At 36.3% G+C, this 21,722-nt stretch overlaps 1 protein-coding gene across 1 annotated transcript in view; it reads right to left on the reverse strand.

The window, feature by feature from the left end:
- Nucleotides 1-597: 597 nt before the first annotated feature.
- LOC306863764 (ciliary neurotrophic factor receptor subunit alpha-like) overlaps nucleotides 598-21,722 on the reverse strand; it is a 174,195-nt gene continuing 153,070 nt past the window's right edge. The window contains exons 7-9 of the mRNA XM_079407314.1: nucleotides 10,996-11,185; nucleotides 5,345-5,462; nucleotides 598-1,750 (exon numbers count right to left, since the gene is read on the reverse strand). Coding sequence (XP_079263440.1) covers nucleotide 1,750; nucleotides 5,345-5,462; nucleotides 10,996-11,185 — 309 coding nt within the window. The 3' untranslated portion in view covers nucleotides 598-1,749. The remainder of the gene's footprint in view (nucleotides 1,751-5,344; nucleotides 5,463-10,995; nucleotides 11,186-21,722) is intronic.

Consider the following 21,722-nt stretch of genomic DNA (forward strand, 5'->3'; position numbering starts at 1 on the left):
GTCAGAAGGGTGGTTTATATTAGATCAGTGCTTCTCCACTGGTGGGTCGTGACCCAAAATTGGTTCGTAGGTCAGTTCTTTTCAAAACACTTATGACAGTTTGGTAATATTTAACATTTTGGCAAATTGCTTGCATCCATTGACAGTTGGGTTTAGGAGCTTTATGCTTACTGTTATTCAAAAGATAGAATCCATATGAAATCGGTACCTTGTAAAATATTGCTTTCTCATGCAATCGAGTTGGTTCTGGTAGGGTCGCGGTGGTGAGAAAATGCTAAATGTTACTCTATTTTTCAACAAATTAATTTGTCACTTGATAAAAATTAGAAAACATTGGTCAACATTCTCAAAAATCAAACAATACTATGCAAAGTTAAATAAATACGACTAAAGCCCTAAACACACTGCACGATTGTCGGCTGTCCCAGACGAGAGATAGGCATCGTGAAACAATTGTGGCGAATAAGAAATCGTGCAGCTTGTTTCGGGCTTAAGACTTTGTTAAATACAGGTTTCATGGACTATTTTATAAAGAATTTTGGTACTGTGTTAGAGATTTAAAACCAAAACATTCATGAACAAAAAGACTGATAGGTTCTACTCATTGTGAAATGGTCACATTTAATGAACAACTTCTCATTTTATATACATCTATAAAAAGAACCCAGATACAGGTTACAAGAATCTAAAGCTAATACATACATTATTAAATAATAAACTTTTCTCATGTTAAAGATACGTATCATAGTTTACAAAATATGATCAAGGAGAATTAAGCAGTTATGAAGGTTTGAAAAGAAAGAGGAAGAAAAAAAGCAAAGCACAAACAAATAAACAAAAAGGTTCTAAGGTTCTAAAATTATATTTTATTCAATGATAACCAAAAACAAAGCGAAACAATATTTCTTGTAAAAGGTAGTATTAAACTGTGATATTTACTAGAAAAGTCTGCAAAAGCAGATGGTGAAAGGCAAATAGGCAAAGAATGAAAAGATGTTTCCGAACGGTGCTTAATCTTCAGATGGTCTGACACGACACGCTGTTCTTCCTGTTACAAAAGGCGGTCCAGAACAGTCCAAACCAATTTGTTATTTACAGTTTCAACTTCTCTGTGTTAAGGGGCCAAAAGAAAAAGCGGTAAACAAAAAGAATACAACAGATATCAAATGATGGCCTTCAAAATAAATGTTACTCCTCGGTCTTTGAAGCTTGTGAAGATTTCCTACTGCCAGTTTCAATCCCTTACAGACACAGGCTTGGGGAAGCTAGGGATCATGGGAAAAAAGAAAAACAGTCCAAGTCTTTGGCATGATGAGTTAGCTGTATGTCGTGGAAATCGATGTTACACAAAATCAGCTTTTTCTGTCCTTGGAACAGTTTGAAGGATCAAAATGGGGTGAAAAATCTTGTGACAAACGAAATTGAGGTGGATGCATTTTGTTTTGTTTGTTTGTTTGTTTTCTTCTTGCGCTGCCAGGCAGTTGAGTCTCGTGTCCCCAAATCTTTTGCTCCCCTGGGGTTCGGTTCCTGTGTCTGCATCTGGTTTGTCTTCGTCAGAGATGTTGAAATGTTTTATTGTTCTTTTGTCTTCCTTTTGTAAATGTCAGCGTTTATTAATCTTTCTAGGTCTTTGTTTCTTTCGTGAGAAAAAGAACTTGAATTAAATTATCAATGCACGATATCTATTAACATGTGCAAAATAGAAATAGAAGACTCCTCATTTTTTTCCACAGGAATGAAGCTTACACATCTGGAAAAACGAAGAAAAAAAAATATGTTAGCATTCATATCTTTACATCAAGGGCAAAAATACATCTGGCAAAAATGTTCAATGATAACCATAGCATCCTCCAAAATAACGTATTATTACTATATGTCATAATATTCTTATTTTAAAGTAATTTTAACTAACTTATTTATTTGTTTGGATAAATTATAGTCAGTAAAACAAACATGGTGTATAAATAATATACATTTTAAATAATACACGTTTTTTTGGCATAACTGTAATGAAAACTGGAGTGGAGAAATATGTGCTTAATTGTCATGAAAATATTAATACAAAATTAGAATGACCCTAAAGTAAGCTTTGTTTTCTTTACACAAAATAATTTCATATTTCTTTATGATTTGATGTGAAATACGACGTGGACATGAACTTGACAGATTTAGCATTTTACATAACTTCTGAACCTTGGCTGCTAGATTAAGTCACCATGTTAGTGTAACTTCTAATAAACTACAAAGTCAACTCCTTAAACGAATCTGAAAGCATTCCCCAACAGAGCACTTTTATACAGCGGTCAGCCTACTACAGTTTAAATTACCAACACAGTATTGCAAATGAGAACAAACAGGGGCCAATGAGAGCAATATCCAAATGGCTCCCACTTCATGCCAGTGGGAAGATGTAATTGGTGAGCAGCCACCCGTGATGTTGTATTTAATTTTGTCTTGGCCTGTTACGGGCTGACCAAATAAATCTAGCTCAAAACGGTTGGGTGCGGAGGTATAAGGCGAAGGTATTTCTGCGTGTACGTGTCCGTCTCGGGAGGGCAAACACATCATACCCCTGAGGCGCTATCATACACTTCCTCCTGCCTTCCAGCTCCATGCATGAGCTTGCTTTAATTAGAGATAGGCTCGTTATGCCTTGTTGCTGAGTTGGAGATAACAGGCATGCTGTAAACATATGGCCCGAGCGCTAATGAATCTCAGGCTTGTTACTCGACTGTCTCCTCCTGCTTTCTGACTCGTGTAGGGGATCGATGAGGTTTATGTGGCTGTAAGCACCAATAACCGGGTCCGTCCCTCAGTTTCTCAGGGGTTTTGGGTGGATTGTGCCGGTCTAGTGAGCCGATGGTCTCTGGTTGGGTGTCCTGTATTGTAACCCGCTGTCAACAATGTCTACAGTTTTTCAGGATGGAAGCCACAATGTAATGGTGTCTAAGAGTGTTCATTTCACATAATTACCAGAAAGCCCAATAGTCTTTGTTTTGAGAGGGAAACTCTTCCAGTAGTCTGCCGATATCTAGTCCATTAGGTCTAGTACTTATGACTGTCAAGAGCGATACAAAATCACGTTCTGGAAGTACTGTGAGCACTTGGAAGATGCATAAGTCTGAGTGGAGTTAAGACCACCACCTTTAAGATTTAAACCCAGATCCACTAAGACCTAAATCAAAACCAGACCTCCTGAGACCAAGATCAATACCAGACCCATGAGACTACGATCAATACCAGACTCCTTAAGACCCAGAACAATACCAGACCACTTTATAACCTACATCACTAGCGCACCCCCAGTTACCCAGACAAAACCTCCTAAGATCCAGATCAATAGCAGAACCACTAAAGCCGAAAATATATTTCTCTTGTTTGCGTTCCGCTCGGGCTCACGGACTGTTTGCATGACATAATTTTTGTCATCAGTTCTGTCTGTTGATGTCTGCGAACACGTCCTAGTTTTTGTGTCCGTGTGGACTTGTGCAGAGACAGCGCATGTGGGAGTGATTTGAGCTCTTGAAAAGAATGGTCTACAAGATGGAGCTTTAAGACCCAGACCAGACCCCCTAAAACAATACCAGCCTACTTTAATCCAGACGAAAACCAGAACCCTAAGATCCAAACCTAGGCAAATACCAGACACACCAAGATCCAGATCAATAAGATCCAGATCTACACTAAGACTAGACCTCTAAAGGCTTGCATTCAGACTAAGGGGCATTTACAAAACACGGTTTTCAACCAAAAATTAAATTTTTATTTTTTATGCGCTTTGTATGTTCATTTACATAACAGCGTTTTGGGGGCTTGGAAATGTAAACGTTTGAAAACGGCCTTCAAAGTGCAAGTTTTTTGTAAAGGACACCATTATCGTCTCCATGAAAACTACAAAATCGCGAATTTATAAGAACAATGACGCCATGTGAATGCTTAATACGTATTCAGTTTATAGGAATACATAAAATGCATATTATGCATATAATGTTTCTTTACATCGACAACTACTGGCCTGGATTGCATAATGCAGCGTTTTTTTGGTCGCTTTTGCTTATCCGTGTAAACACAAACCATTTTGACAACATTGTTATCTTTATGTGAAACTTTTCAAAAATGCAAAGGTAAAACTTTTCAGTTTTTTAGTATATTGTTGTTGTGTAAACATACCTTAAAGGGATAGTTCACCCAAAAATGAAAATTGCATTGCTGTCTATGCAGGGTCAGAAAGCTCTCGGATTTCATCAAAAATATCTTAATTTGTGTTTCAAAGATGAGTTTCAAAGTCTTACCAGTTTGGAACGACATGAGGGTCGTTAATGGAGTAATTAGGGAGCAATTAATAACAGAATTTTCTGGTATTTTTTGGTGAACTACTTTAAGACATGAGAAAAAAGTTTGTCTATTTCAATGAACTGAATTGAGAAATTGGTAAATGTATTGCTGCACTCATTTACTAATATAAAGACATTTTGTAAATGGGCTGCGTAGCCATTCTTCTGAATTCTTGAGAATGGTATGGCAATACAGTGCCAAGTAGTGGCTGAGTTAATAATCACCCTTAGTACCTTGAAAATAGATAATTGTGTCTTGTCTGAGTCCCAGACCACAACTAGAGGTGCTGTCACATTTACCTTTATAAACTGCAGTCATTTCAATTGAAATCCAAACGATTGGGAATTTAGCATGAAGGCGAAAGGTTTTCCCATTCAGATATCACAACGTGTTAAATTTTGTCATGTGGATTCACTTTATTGACCAAAAGAAACCGGCTTGTGTGATTTTTGTGTGAGCTGTGCTTCATGCCTCACTACACTATTGACAATGAACCTTTTTGCCAACAAATCCCTAATTTGACCACGGCTTAAGACTAATTGAACATTTATAAGTTTGGTGAACTTTCAGTGAACTACTTCAAGTTTTAAGACCCAAACCAAGACATTGAGTAATGAGACCCAGACCAAGGCATATTTTATGTGGTCTATAGAGGTCTGAAGACCAAAACCACAAAATCAAGACTCAAACTCTGATAATGAGGGGAACAAACATGTACCTCTTTAATAAACTATGTGCATACGTTCTGACTATTAGTTAGTTATTGGTGTCTCAAGTGTTTTGTGAGCTTGTATTGTACATAATTAGGAAAAGTGTAGTCCAGCTGCATGAATAATGTGGTAAGCCTCTTATGATTTATAAATGCCATTTCAGAGATTATACTCATACATTGCTCATTGTTCACACCTCATTCATTGTTCACATTGTTTCATTGAAAGCTCATGATCCTTTCTCGCATAAGAACAGTGAATGAGATGCATGGAAATAGCATTGCAGTGAGGTCACATACCACATGATGGACAGCAGGACGCAGGCCAGGAGCAGGTGGGTTGACCAGAGAAGGGTGGAGCAGGCCGCTGTGGGTTCACCCACTCGTGGTGCGGCTGAAGGAGGTCCAGGGGTGGTTTCTGCCAGGGGAGAAAAACATGGTCATTATTTCTAAGTATTTTACCAGGTACGGGTTTGTAAATCCCCGTAAAGTTTGTAAATTGTAAACCCAGTTGACTATCGCCCAGTTGCCCTCACATCTATAGTCATGAAGGTTTTTGAAAGACTTGTAAAGAGCCACATTTGCTCCTCCATCCCTTATACTTTGGACCCTCTTCAGTTTGCCTATTGCCCCAATAGATCTACTGACGATGCCATCTCTCACGTCCTCCACTCTTCCCTCACACACATGGACAGCAACAATGGGAATTATGTAAGGCTGCTATTCATTGACTATAGCTCAGATTTCAATACTATAGTCCCCATCAAGCTAGCATCTAAACTCACAGACCTCGGCCTAAACTCCTCACTCTGCGACTGGATTCAAGACTTCCTCACCGGCAGACCTCAAGTGGTGAAAGTTGGCCAGTTCACCTCAAACTCCATCACCCTGAACTTAGGAGCCCCACAGGGCTGTGTCCTGAGTCCCCTGCTCTACTCTCTCTACACGCATGACTGCGTGTCCTCTCACAGCTCCACATCTATTATCAAATTCGCTGATGATACTGTGGTTCTGGGCCTCATCTCCAACAATGATGAGACCGCATACTTGGATGAGGTAGAGAGACTCACATCATGGTGCCAGGACAACTGTCTCTCTCTGAATGTGAGCAAAACTAAAGAGCTGATCATGGACTTTAGGAAGAGACAGCAGCGGCCCTACACTCCTCTTATGATCAGTGGGACCCCTGTGGAGAGGGTGAGCAACTTCAAGTACCTCGGTGTAAACATCTCCGAGAACCTGACTTGGACTACACACATCCAAACACAGGTTAAGAAAGCCAGGCACCTGCGACAGCTGAGGAAATTCAGGGTCTCACCAGCAATCCTGAAAACTTTCTATTCAGGGACCATAGAAAGTGTATTGACTCAGTGCATCTCAGTGTGGTATGGAAACAGCTCCAATCAGGACCGCAAAGCACTACAGAGAGTTGTGCGCTTAGCTGAGCGCATCTCAGGGTCTGCTCTCCCCTCTCTGCAGGACATCTACCTCAAACGCTGCAAAAATAGAGCTGTCAAAATAATCAAGGACTCAAATCACCCTGGTAACCATCTATTCACTTTGCTTCCATCTGGCAAGCGCTTCCGGAGCCTGAGCTTCTTCCCCCAGGCCATCAGGCTCCTAAACTCTAACTCTGTGTCATAACATCACTTGACTCCATGTAAATATCACCATATCAATAAGCTATTCATAATTTTTCTCTACCTCATATTGCTGCTATTTAAATACCCTGTACAACTTTTTTGCACATTCTTTTGCACATTCATTTTTGCACATTGTGTTTTTAATCTTTTTATAAATATATATATGTAAAGTTTTTGGCTATAAAAAAAAAAGTTATGTGGTGCGACCAGCAATAATTCCCAACAGTCTCAAGTGTCAAGGTGAATAAGTCGCTTAAAATATTGAATAATTTTACCTTTTTTATGACTAGGCAAGGTAATTTCAGGTAATTAAATGTCATGTGGTGCAACCATGGTGGTGAATCCAAAAAAATGGTAAAAAAAAAAAAAAAAGCCATTAAAATGAATGGATAGATGTTGGAAAACATTAATAATTATATTTACTCACCCCTAACAATACATAAAAACAAAATGAGTTGTGATTGGTCACATTACATATCAGTTAGACAGTCTCTTCCTGTGTAAGTGAGTGGGTCTTGGCCCAATTATTGGACCAGATTTTAAATCAAGTGTCAAAAGTCTGGTTACATGAGACATTAACTGTAATAAAATAAACTTAATATCTGTAACTCGCAATACAATTGTCACTTGCACTGGAGACCGGGAACGAGGAGACAAGGGAATCATTCATCAAACAGTATTTATTGATCCGATTGCTTGAACACAGGAGTCGCAGGAGACACAGAACACAAAGGGATGACATATAACAGCTGACACCAGACTCAGGGAGAACAGGACTTATAAACAGAGGAGTAAACTAGATAATTAATAACACACGGCTGGGGACTAATAATCTGATAAGCAAAGTGAGGACAGGAACAGGAACTAACCAAATATGGGCACGAGAGGAGGGGAAACACAAGACACAGGAAGACAGGACTGACAACAATAGCATAAGAGCAATATTTTGAGTTAACTAAACAACTGCTCCGGTGCCATCTGAATGTGTTCATGTTGTGCAATTTTAAATGTAATTGACTTCACAAGTGTACTGTAAGTAGATATTATTGTTTTTATATCGCTTGTTTATTGTATTTTTTCGTGCAGTGTGACAATGTGTGAAATGACTCCCTGAAAAACACTGCAGATAAAGTAGAAAGAGCTGTCTCATGCAATGACTCTCATCTCAAATTAAGCAAACAAAATGCTGAAATAACAGGAAAAGGAGGAATTATTACAAGGACGTTCTTCTGTTTTACCCAGGAGAAAAGAAAGAAAAGCTTTTAGAGAGAGTGTTTTGACACACAGCTCACAAAACTAGCGTGAAATTCTGCTGACTTTTTGATTCTTTCCTCCGTTCCAAGTATAGTGTGGATTAAATACGCTGAGTGCATGAAGGGGGTAGAAACTCAAAACCGTCTGCTGGATCAAAGCGAGCAGGGTAGCCATCGCTAGATATTACTTCTAATAACAGTCATCAAGTTGTCAGTGCTATTTACAAAATAAAATGTACATGGGCTATCCCTAGGGTTTTCAAGTCAAGATTCTCTTTTCCGCCCCGAAAGGACCACAGTATCGGTACTCTTATCTCCCAAACTGGGATGCAGTGATACTAATATTGCATATAGGCCATCAGAACCACAGCTTTATTTATTGTTTTCTCTTTTTGGCCACTGAATCACTCACAATACGAGCATAAAGAGAGTTTGTAACAAAAACTGTACAAAAGCATACAGAAATTTCTTACTGTTGATCTGCACTTACTGCACACTGGGTTGACTAATGCTATGGAGTCCAAAAAATGTGCTTGTAATTTATTAATATTACCTTTTTAAAGTTTGTTTTGTTTTTATCTATCCTCTCAAATGACATGATTTTGTGCGGCAGTAGTACATACACTGTGTTGTTGTCTTCCTTTTACCATCAAGGGCCAATATTTTCTCCCCTGGAATGGATTTCTAGGAGCATATTTTACCTTTTGTAATTAAAATATGTAATAATTACCACCTCCTATGTATCTGTGTTGTCTTAAATAACAAATACTTACATTTAATTTAAGGAAGTTTCAATAGTCTTTTACTTAAAAAAAAAATCTTTAAACTGCAAAGGTGGAACAAAATTGGCATATACTGAATGTAGTCGATTATTCCCCTCAGTATTGTACTAATGATTAGTAATGTATTAATGTTAATTAATAGAATACATTCAAAACAGATTTAGTTTTTGGAGAAATAATGCATCATATTCTGGCTATGTGGAGAAAAAAAGCTAAGAACCGCTTATGAGTTTATTTATCTGGTAACACTTTAATTTTGGGACCAATTCTCACTATCATCTAGTTGCTTATTAGCATGCCTATTATTAACATATTGGCTGTTCATTAGCAATTGTAGAGCACATATTCTGCACCAAATACCAAAACTTACCAAAACTACCTTACCAACTACACTCTAAAAAAAAATCCGTAAACTTTTCAATAAAAAACTGGCAGCTGTGGTTGCCAGAATTTGCCATAAAAATACCAACGTTTTAGCGTTTACGGATTTACAATTACAAACCGTATTTCTTTAACTGATGTAATGTTAATATACCAACCTATTGAAGTTCTGACATCTGTTTAGTACCTACACTGATAACCATCAAAATCAGGTGGTGATGAGAAAGTCACATGATGAACCAAAGCTCACCACAAGCAACTTTTCAACAAGCTGAGAAGGCCAATACTAATATATATATATATATATATATATATATATATATATATAAGGTGCACAATGCCATTCACACAAACACTAAACACCATCATGGTGACAACACATAAAACTGAAATATGCAATAAATATTAATTTAACAACAATAGATGTAACATACAACCCTAATAAACATAACTGATTAGAAGCACTAAGACGAAAGTTATTTAAAAGAAAACGCATCAAATTTGAAGTGCAACAAAGTGAATTCTGGGAATGTCAATTTACGGTTTTTCCCTGTAAATTCTATATATTTTTTTTTCACTTCCAAAAACGGTATTTTACCATAAAATTGTCTGAAATGTCTATTACAATCTTTCACCGTATATAGTAGAGGAACTTACCGTTAACCATTTAACAGGTTTTTACTGTAGCATTTTAAGTTTTTTACCGTTAAAATCATGGTAATTTTTTTACAGTGTAATAGGCAGCAAATTAGGAGCTTATTGAGACAAAAGTCTTAGTTGATGGTTTGTTCATAGCAAGAATTGGACCTTAAAATAAAGTGTGACCATTTATTTATTTTATTTATTTATTTTTTAAGAGGAAATATTTTTGAGAAAGATTTCGTATTGGCTATCTTAGTAGGATGAAAACCAAACTGGTTCTTCAAATTAATTATAAATTATATACTAAAACCATGCAAAGAATGTTCCTAATCACTGAAGCGGTCCGTGACTTCAGTCTAGCGCAAGTTACACACTCCTGCAAAAACTCACATTATAATCTGTGATGTTTTCTACACTGCAAAATAAATATATTTGTATATTTTATCTGCTCAGTTTATGATGGAAGAATTTGCAAGAGTGCAGAACTCAGTCGGAGCACACGCTTAACAAAATTATATAATTTGAATGATGGGGTATCGGTACAGTTCATAAAATATGTTGTACAGTTGAGAACATGCACATTGATTGATAAACTGAAGAGACATGACTTTGAAGGATTCTGTGAAAAAATGAAGTGGAATTCGAAAGCCATTTACTTCCATCATGTAATGCACTTCAGGAAAACAGAGGTGTCAGTGAGGGGGGAAAAAAAAAGAGAAAAAAAACATTGTAATTTTACTCCAAGAACTGATTAGATGGTGAAAAGTGACTGTAGAATGGAGTCAGAGCTGAATCCAGAACTTTGAAGTGGATTGCGAAGGAAACTCTCAGTGCTCAGAAGGCTTTGTGACTGGAGGCCGAAGGCCAAGCCTCCAAGAGATTCTCAGTCTGTTTTCTTTTGGATAAGTGAACTGAAGAACTGAGCACAATTTGAACAGGAAGATGATTTGAGTTCACACTATGGCTATTTCTGGTGTCAGATTAAATATGGCATCTCCTTTATAATTTTCATCCTTAAACTCAACAGAACCTGGTGTCAATTCCTCATTAACCTCAGAGCGCATCAACTATTAATTTGTTGTTGAACCTCTCTTACAGCATGACTTTGAGGTGCAGGGCTCCAGATGCCGTGTCTTCATCATCAGCCACTATTATTGTTTTATGAGAGAACAGAGATCACGGGGGCAGACGGAACCACCATTACAGTGAATAGGAGAGTAGTGTGCGTACGGTTGGCAGCTCATGCATACCTGGGATAATGTCGCTCTCAGTGGTTGAGGTGATGGGCTTGGGTTCCTCCATCCAGGGGGTGGCGTGGACCGCCACACTCCAGTCGCTCCAAGTGCCGATCTCCATGTCCTTGGCCGCCAGTTGGATGATGTACTCTTTCCCCGGGTAGGCGTCAGTGATGGTGTGGGAGGTGCTGTCAGAGAGCTCCACCTGTCAATCAATAACAAGAGAGCCAATCAGGGATATGGAACTTATGGGAAAGATGCGTGCTGTTGAGATGATTACATACGAGATGCACACTATGAAGAATGTTTCATTAGAGGTATTTGTGGGGAAAGGGTTGATCGGCGGTTTTTGGGTGGGCGAGGGGGGCTTCTTGCCATAGCTAACAGGAAATTATATGGGTGCAGGGGTGGGTATAACATATATTTGTGACCCAGGGCTACAAAACCAAAAAGTTGCTGGGGTATATTTGTAGCAATAGCCAAAAACACATTGTATGGGTCAAAATTGTTGATTTTTTTTTTTAATGCCAAACATCATTAGGACATTAAGTAAAGATCATGATCCATTAAGATATTTTGTAAATTTCCTACTGTAAATGTATCAACTTAATTTTTGATTAGTAATATGCATTGCTAAGAAATGAATTTGGACAACTTTAAAGGCAATTTTCTAAATATTTATATTTTTTTGCACCCTCAGATTCCAGATTTTCAAATAGTTGTATCTCAGCCAAATATTGTCCTATCCTAACAAAACATACATCAATGGAAATCTGTTTGTGTGTGTGTGTATGTGTGTGTTGACCCTCTCTGTGAATCCAGGATAAAGTCTCAAAATCTAATTATGAGGTAACAAGCATAAAAGTTTGATTTCAACCATTAATTGTACTATAATTTAAATATTTGACATGGCCTTACTCAGTCAATATTAAAGATATCAAGGTTACATTTTCACAGAATGTGAAATGTATGTAGGAAATAGTAAATCATCAAAAAATGACTTTAGCTGGGTCTTCACAGCCAGGGTCACATGTACAATAACTGTTACCATTACATATTTGTATACAATGCCACTTTGTAATTATGTAAACATTTTTGTGTATGTTGCATTGTTCTGTCGATAAAGTTTAATTGCTTTGACAACAATTCAACTAGTAAGCCTTATCACTTATAAAATATACATATCAGAGAAAAAAAAGGCATAATTAGTCAAAATAAATAATGAAAACTAGTCACATTCTGTGAAAAAAATTGTTCATGCAACTCTTAAATTTAAATTAACTCAAATAAATTACATTTAAATTAAAAATTCCTCTTCCTGTCATTCCAGTTCAACATTCTGTGGTCAATGCCGATTAAATTCACATTCCAACTCATGAATTGAAAAAGAAAGCTCAGAATTTTCCGCACTCCTGCTGTGTGACCGATAAAGAGCGAGAAAAGCACAGATTGAGCAACTGCGACTGAGTGCCGCACATGATGTTGAGTTCCAGACTGGATCTTCAGCAGTGCAGGACAGGCCAGTGATGGATGCGCGGGATGAGTCATAGACGCTGGGCTGTCTCTACTATCACTCATCTCCCTCCACAGGCCTCAGCTGCAGTGCATTAGTCAAATTTCCCCCTCCTCAAAGCGGCCAAGACATGCACGGGACTTCCCAGCCTGTTTGTGCCCCCTCCTCTGTTGTGGTCAAGTGACCCTCATTACCCACAGGCACCAAAGAGTCCACAGGTGGTCCTCAGGTGTGTGCAAATCCACCGCAGCACACAAACAGGAAGTGGACTATCAACATACTTGAGGACCCTGACATGTTGTTTGCCCATATTGCATTTTCTATGAGATTATCTATGAGCATAAGCAAAAAAATAAAATAAAATTACTGAAATGTTAATTTCATTACAAAGTGTCACTATACAAATGCAAGTACAAATGCAAATCTAGTGGTAAGAAACTGTAGTGATAATAATAATAATAATAATAATAATTATTATTATTCTTAATTGAAGTCAATTCATTCAAATATTTTTTTAATATAATTATTTAAATATTATTATTATTAGTAGTAGTAGTAGTAGTAGTATACAAAAAACAAATAATCTATATTGAATATATAAATGATCAATACAGCAATATCACAAAATATATGTTTTATTTAATATCACAATTGTAATATTATTATATTTTCAATAATTTTAATATGCATGCTGTACTTATAATGTTATACAAATGTGAATATAAATAATAATTGTATTTATTTATTTATTTATTATTTATTTATTTTATTATTTATACATACATACACACACACACACACACACACACACATATATACATATATATATATATATATATATATATATATATATATTGTGTGTGTGTATGTATGTATGCATGTACATATACATATCACACCTGCAGCAGTTTTTACAATTCTGCACCTGTTTGCAAACTCCTTTGAAAATAATTTGAAATTGTGGAATGCAAAAGGTGTTCTCAGTTCGATTCTGAATGGTGCACAGACCTCTCGCACACGCCTGGTAGAGGTGAAACAGCAGAATGGGAGAATTACTTCGCCCACAAAGCGAGATCCCAGTGCAGTATACAGAGTGCAAAGCATATATTCTGAAGAATTTACTAGTACTTCATTGGCTCCCAGGTCTCAGTACAGCTGTACAACACAGAGAAAGAGTGAGCGGGAAAATTGGAGAGCGTATGCTGTGAGACTCAGAGAATACCTCATCTGCACCTGAACTGCTCACAACAAAGACCAAAAGAGCTTTTTTCTTCAGTGAATTTCCACTAGCAGCGTCTGCAAGTCTTTCCATCTAGCGTGCACAGACAAACGCAGCATGTGTGGCGGTTAGTCTCCGCATTTACATTTTAATTGAACTTTATCTTTCATAATTGGAAAAGAGAGCATTGCTCATTTCCCCAGCGCTCCTCAAAACCCACAAAACAAAAGCTGCATCCTTTTCATTTCAGATTAAACCACGTTCTCCGCGCTTTCCCCACAGTGGCCACTGAGCACCTGGGTGTTTGATTCGATTATTATCATACTGCAATGTTTCGTCAATCTATTGTACTATATTTCCAGCTGAAATAAACTAAAATGGCTTTGAATTGTAAATGTGTGCTTTTCATTCTCAAATTCCCATTCACCTCAGTGACAGTTGGCGTGGCTATTTCTAAATAGATGTTATTGGAGAAAGAATGGTATAGATATGGCATTGACCTGCTGAACCCTCAACCAATGGCATTCATTTGACTAAACAATGACAGATGGGGAGTGTTTGTGAAATGTACTACCCAGGTTTATTGGAAATACATGGCTCTATTAATACTTTCCTGCAAAACTCAAAAAAGCGTACCTATACGTACAAATCGCTGCAGTTTCCAGTTGAAATGAACGCAAGAGGCAGCAAAAGTAAAAGTAGTTTCGATTAAGAAAGCCTAATTTTCACACAGTTCCTTGCACATTATGCTATGACTTCAAAACAATTTTAACATGCAGGGAAATTTGAAAACTGATACTTTTGAATGTTAGTGTCACATATGTATGGGTTTTCTAATGCAGTAGGTTTGCTCGATAGCCCACCCGATACGGCGTTGCACTTGTGAGGAAAAGCACTCCTGTGAAAACTACAGTTTGACCAAACAGCTCAAACCTGCATAGAAAGAAGTTAAAATAGCAGGGTTTCATCAGCCAATGCGTTTTGATTTCACTTTTGCAATTGTGAACACTATCGGGTAGATTTAGGATTGGGTTTAGTGTTATTTTACAACACGAAAATAACCTTTAAGTGACACTCCCCGGACATTTGATCACGCTTTAAAATGTGCTATAAGCAACATAAATAAAAGTGTGGTCACAGTTATAGTTTTAGTGCCACTCACTAGACATTTCACTTTGAAACTACTGCGAAACATGCAATAATTTACAAACATAACCACAACCACACAATTCCAATGAGCTTGGGCTGGAAACATGTCTGGTAACAGTCATTATTCTTGCAGTTTAGTTTGTTCAGTTACATTCATCAGCTGATTTTATTGACAAGGCTGTTTTGAAACAATAAGGAGATGGACGAAACGAATCAGATTAGCTGTAGCCATTCGGAGAAATGCCAATGGACATAAAATGTTTGGTTCCACCTGCAGTTCTCTTCCACAAACCATTTCCCAATGGCTATCTTTTTGTGAAATCTGTCAACACCAGAACTGGTAGTGGGAGTCAAAATGTTCTTCGTAAACCCTGTGATTTTAGGATACATACTGTAAACCCTCAAATAAAACACAACCATCAGTTAGAAATAACTAGCTGGTGGAAACCCCTAGCCAAAGATGAGCTTTAAAAGCTAGAAATTTGATATTTAGCTTCCTGTTGTCTACTTCTGGATCAGGTAACATTGCACAGTGCCGAGAGAAACAGAGAGGAAGACCGATATAAAGAATCGAGACAAACAAGACAGTATGCATCTGATGTCTGAGACGACTATTAGATAGAGCTATTTATATAGCCGTATCATTATGTACCTAACACACTCTGACCCTCATACACGGCTACGCCTCAACAATCCCAGGCGCCTCGCTGCATCCTGGGCTTCGTTCAGTGTAGCCAAAGCCTATAAATAAGATTAGATGTAAGTCTTGTCATTGAAACAGCGAGGAGAGGATTTCTGTCCTACATCACATATTGCAGTGAGTGAAACAATGACACAGCTGCACACAATATCACTGGGTCCTCATGACACAAGATAAAAGCGGTCTTTTCCATGCAAATCTGAGCTTTTGTCCCAGCCAGTTGATTGATCTCTATTTCTGTAGCGTTGCACCCATAATGACATTTTATTGGTCCAAAATACATCTACATATAGCCTACCCATCCAAAATGTAGAAGATGTTTTTAGCTAAAATCCAAATCAATGGCTATCTGCACTTTAAGAGGCCAAAAAATAAAGAATAAAATTAAATTAAAACTTAAAAAAAAAAAACATCAGGCAACACAAAATTAATACCTGTACCTCCTGAAGACATATTGAGGTCTTATGAAATAAAAACTGAACATTATTTACAAAATTATTAGAATTTTTGGGTGAACTGTCCCTTTCAGCAAGTTCTGATTGGCTATGATTTCTGTGTAGATTATTGCTTTCGATTAGGCAGTGGTGTTATTGTTGGCTAAAAGTAAAACTATGGAGAAAAAAATGATTAAAAAATAATAAATAATAAATAAAATCTATAAATTCTAAAAAAAAATCTAAAATGAACTATAAATAATAGATGAAAAAATAGAAGTGTAGTCTAAGTGAAATAAATACATTTGAATATTTGAATGCTAAAATAACTACAACTAAACCTGAAATAAAAATAAATTAAAGCTATATAGAAATATAAAAACAAAATAAAAGCACATACAATTACTAAAACATAAATGAAAATCAAAAAGTAAAAATAAAATCTAGCTCCAGTATTATTAGGTGCTACAATATTACAAATAATATTGGAATAACACTGCGATAAGGACAGGCAAATTACTTACTGTTGGAAATGTGGTGTGGTAGTGTTTTAATACACCACATTCTTTAAAAGTAAATGGGTATAACTATTGTAATATATTACAAATGTGATTGCTATTATTTATTAGAACAGATAACTTATTATAAGACTTTATAATGCATTATAATGCAATACATTTATAATAAATTACATATAAAGACTACACAGAAAATGTTACAGTTTAGAGAAATCATCTTTACTTACATATTCAGGGCTAAACTGTATTTTAAGGTCCAATTCTCACTATGAACAAACCATTAACTATGATATTTGCCTCAATAAACTATTAATTTGCTGCTTATAAAAAGTCCATTCCTGTTGTCCTTCACATCAAAATCCCCTGTATTTGTTTAGAGCTGTTTTGACTTGTAAAAAGTGCCTGATCTGTGCATATTTCTCTCCTGATTCAAACAACTGGAGAAAGCAATATTATGCATACAGGATAATATATAATTATTTGTAATGTGATGTTTTTATCAGCTGTTTGGACTCTCATTCTGACGGCACCCATTCACTGCAGAGGATCCATTGGTGAGAAAGTGATGTAAAGCTACAATTCTCCAATTCTGATGAAGAAACAAACTCATCTAGATGCTGGATAGCCTGGAGGTTAGTACATCTTCAGCAAATTTTCATTTTTGGGTGAACTATTCCTTTAATTTAACACAATTTCCAAACAATTAGTGATTTATACTGGAATGCAAATTTAAAATATCCTTCCCGTTTGCTTTTAGCTATTGTAGATATGGGAACAGATTATACAATTTACCAACCGGCCTTTCAAGTGCATTAATTTATATTTAAATAAATTATTTTAATTGAGCTCATAGTTATGTATGTTATGTAAATGTAAAAAATAGCACTGCATAATGAAACCAGACACAAAGTAAACAGACATTAGAATCTATTAAACAAACTCGTTTTTTGGTCTCTTTTTTCCTGCCAATTCAGGGTGTCACGAATCTGGTCTGTGGACTTCCGTTTATGCACCACCAGAGGTCCCTCATCCATCACATTGACTTTTGCACCACACTACTGTTGCACTTCACCCACGAACTACAATTCCCATCATCCATTGCACTGACGACACACATGGTTCTGCTTATAACACTCTCCAAGTGTTAGCCGCCTTAGAAGCCATTCTGTGTTCTCTAAGTCTAAGTTTATTTTGTTTATAGTCTCGTTTCCTGTTTCCCGCACTTGTATCGTGGATTTACCGTTTCGGACTCGTTTGGATTATTGCTCAGGTTATCGGACTACCCCTCTTCTCAAGCCCTCTGGATATTGTTCACCGATCGAGGACCCACGCATGCCCTTGGATTACTCTCGTGTCTTGCCCGTGTCATACCCGTTTGCTGGTGTTTTGACCCTGCCTGTTATTCTTCTATGTTTATTAATAAAAGCTTGCAAATGAATCTGCACGTCTAACCTCTCGTTCACCCCGTTACACAGGGGATGTTATCAATTATTTATTTATTGAGATGCTATTCAGTACATATTTCATTAGTGCTCATATCGCATGAATAGTACAGACAAATGGGTCTCTGGGCTGGTATTTTGCCTGAATTTTGCAACTTGGAACTGTGGATTTGAACCTCGGAGGAAAGCTTGTGTTTACTCGGGGATTAAACTGAATTGGACCACATTAGCACTTCTTTTATTCGTCTAGTCTTAACAGTTTTTTTTTAGCTTTTCGCTTGCCATCCCCTAATTCTTTGCTAATTCTTTGTTTACGGATTACACCCTTTATAGAAAACTGCATAGTCTTTGTGCTCAGATCCAGTAGAACAAAAAAAATAACTTTTATAGAAATTACTTTAATCAGTTAGTTAGTTTATTCCCATCTGTTCCTCTAAAATGCAGAACACACCCAAGTGTATTCTTGAAACAACACAAACACTTCCCTCGTGTGTATTTCAAACCATCATTCCGTTCAATTCAGGTTAATGTGCATACTTGGCAAACCACAAGTTCTAAATCGGTTGCTTTGAGAATCAACTGTGTTTGTTTGCACTCTCGTCGTTTGCAGAAGATGGGCATGGGAGCTGTAAACCATCAGCTGGAATTAGCCGTCAATGATCTGTGATGCTAATTTTGAACATTTCCTGTTCTGCTAGACTTCCTGTAGTAATAGGAATGGACACATCAAGAAAAAAGGAAGGCGAACTGACAAAATGAGGGAAGTTGTTAGTGCTAAATGCAAATTAAATTAGTCCTGCAAATGTAAAGCTCAAGTGTCCAGATACAGCCACACACTTCCTTTTCAAGAGTTCAGCCTTTGAAGATAAAAAGCTGAATTAGAGTGCAGTAATGAGTCACAGCACACTAGGTTTTGGTTCGGGAAATGGAAGTGATGTTTTTTTTTTCTTTTAATCTGGTGCTATGGAGTTGATGGTATGTTAGAGAGCATATTTTTGTGAGTGTGAACTTACAGAGAATGCTTGAATCACATCAAAAAGGCCACTCATAGACTTTAAAGACTTAAATCTGGCACTACATGAATATTTTGGGCCACACACATCCAATACTTATTAATATTATTCGAACCATTTTACTTTATGCATTATTTGAGCTGAGACAATTTCCAAGTTATTAGAAAAACAACCAGCTGCAGTGTACTTATAAGAGCATACCATAAATAAATAAACAAACTAATAAATGAATAAAGATTTTAAATTTTTAAATGAATATAAAATGTCCATCCATTTAGATTACACAGGTTTAACAAACACAAACTCTCTCACACACACACACACACACACACATACAAAACTGCAAATTTGTCTGTAAATAAATTAAATTAACAGTTACAAAAAAATAAGATTTGCACTTGGAAAAAAAAAAAAAAAAAAAAAAAAAATATATATATATATATATATATATATATATATATATATATATATATATTTTTTTTTTTTTTTTTACATTTTTTAAATGGAATATAGAATGTCCATCCATTTAGATTACACAGGTTTAACAAACACAAACGCGCGCACGCACATGCAAATTTGTCAGTAAATAAATTAAATTTACAAAAAAAAAAATAAGATTTGCACTTCAAAAAATAAATAAATATAAATTAAAAAATACATTTATTCTGTATCAACAGGGTTAAAATATGGCTAGCTGTGGAACATGCAATATTCAATTTCATTTACCTATGTTGATGATCAATATGTAAACTTGGTTATTAAAACAATTTTTTAGTACTATTACATAAATTGTGTTTGTTTCATTTATGTATAACTGTCAAATATGCATTATTTAATTATTTTTTTTACTGTGTACTACAAATGTAGAGACAATTCACATGAATGTCAAAAATATACATCTTAAATTTAGGTCTAAATATTTTGAGTGCATACTAATGTAAATGCTTGTGAACACAGTTTTAGTCTCAAACATTCTGCAACGTCAGGGTTTCAATTTTCAGTAACTAAGTTGGAAATAAATAACTGATGAAATCACAGAAAAACATGAGAGATAAGAATAAGAGAAGTTCCCACCCTGACCTACTGTATGTTTGCAGTCATTTCCAAGTGTCCACGATGTACTTAAAGTCACTTTGAAAGAAAACGGTGCAAAATCCTGCCTACACCTGTTTGGCCTAGTCCTCTTTCACTGCTATATTATCAACAGAAGCTGTTTACAGTCTTTCATGTTTGGTCAAGCAGGCATCAGGTGGGGTGAGCCGCACTCCACTGCCTTCAGCTTTAAGCACAGCTGGGCTGGAGGCATGAATGCAGGGAGGTGGGCAGAATTTAGAAAATATCACAGCATGGTGACAGTAATCAGCCAACAGTGACTGCTTGGAGTCTGGCAGCTCCATTTGCTGCTCAGTTGCCGACATGCAAGTCAGAAATCTTTAGTTATTTTCTGTATCTTTGTCGGAATTGCTTATATTAGAGCGTTATACCAAAATATGTCAGCGTAGTTGCAGTGTCTTAGCAGACAGAAGGTCAAAAATATTCTGAAAAACAATTTGTTTAGGGATTTTATTTATTTTTTCATGTGTACTATGGCTCATAATAATATCCTAAGTATCTAATATTTGTATAATAAGCATATTTAATATCCTAAATTGGTAACATTTTAGTATAGGGACCAATTCTCACTATTAACTACTTATTAGCATGCCTGTTATTAACCTATTAGCTGTTTATTAGTGTTTATAAAGCAGATTTTCTAAACCCTAATCCTACCCTGTATCCAAATTTAACAACTACCTTACTGACTAACGTTATTATGGATTATGGACTTCAAGCCAGAAGCAATGGTTTAAAGTTAACATTATTTTAATGATGGATTTGTTTCTTACAAACACGCAGTTTTTCACTTCACAAGTCATTAACTGATGCACTGTAGTGGTGTGGATTATTGTGATGTTTTTATCAGCTGTTTGGACTCTTTCTGTTTCATTCTGACGGCACCCATTCACTGCAGAGAATCCATTGGTGAGCTAGTGATGCAATGCTACATTTCTCCAAAACTCTTCCAATAAAGAAGCAAACTCATCAACATCTTGGATATTTTTTTGGTAAATCCTCTAATATACATGCAGTTCTCATTAAAAAAAAAAATTTAATCAATAAATTAAATTAAAAATTTGAATGTCTGTTTCTAACTTTGTTTCTGGTTTCATTATGCAATGCTACTTTTCATGTTTTCATGTATTTTCGCTCTGAAAGATTTTCACTATAAACTTAATTAAAATAATTTTATCTGAATGCACTTGAAAGATAGGATGATAAATTGAGAAAGAAATGTTATAAATCTGCTCTCGCATCTGTAGCTATACAGCGTAGCTAAAAGCAGATGGAAAGGTTATTTTAAAATTGTATTTCAGTATTGTACACACTGATTCAATATGACATCTGTCTTCTGTGGAATACAAAAGAAGATATAAAAACAATAAATGTTCGGAACAATATAAGGATGAGCAAATGATGAACGAATGTGGCACCTGTCCCTTTAAACTGACAGCCTTGTTACAGTCACATGTATTCTTTTACTCCTCAAGCCTGGATAAAGCCTGCGCTTGATAATTCACAGAGTATAACATAATCTCTTGATCTATTAATTGCATGTGATAGCTCCAGCTTTTATGTTCCTCTTGGCATTGAAAGCTACACAATATAGCACCTTCCTCATCTGCTGAGCTATATCAGGGGGCACATTATCAATTC

The sequence above is a fragment of the Barbus barbus genome, assembly GCF_936440315.1.
Source record: "Barbus barbus genome assembly, chromosome: 45".
NCBI classification, from domain to species: Eukaryota; Metazoa; Chordata; class Actinopteri; order Cypriniformes; family Cyprinidae; genus Barbus; species Barbus barbus.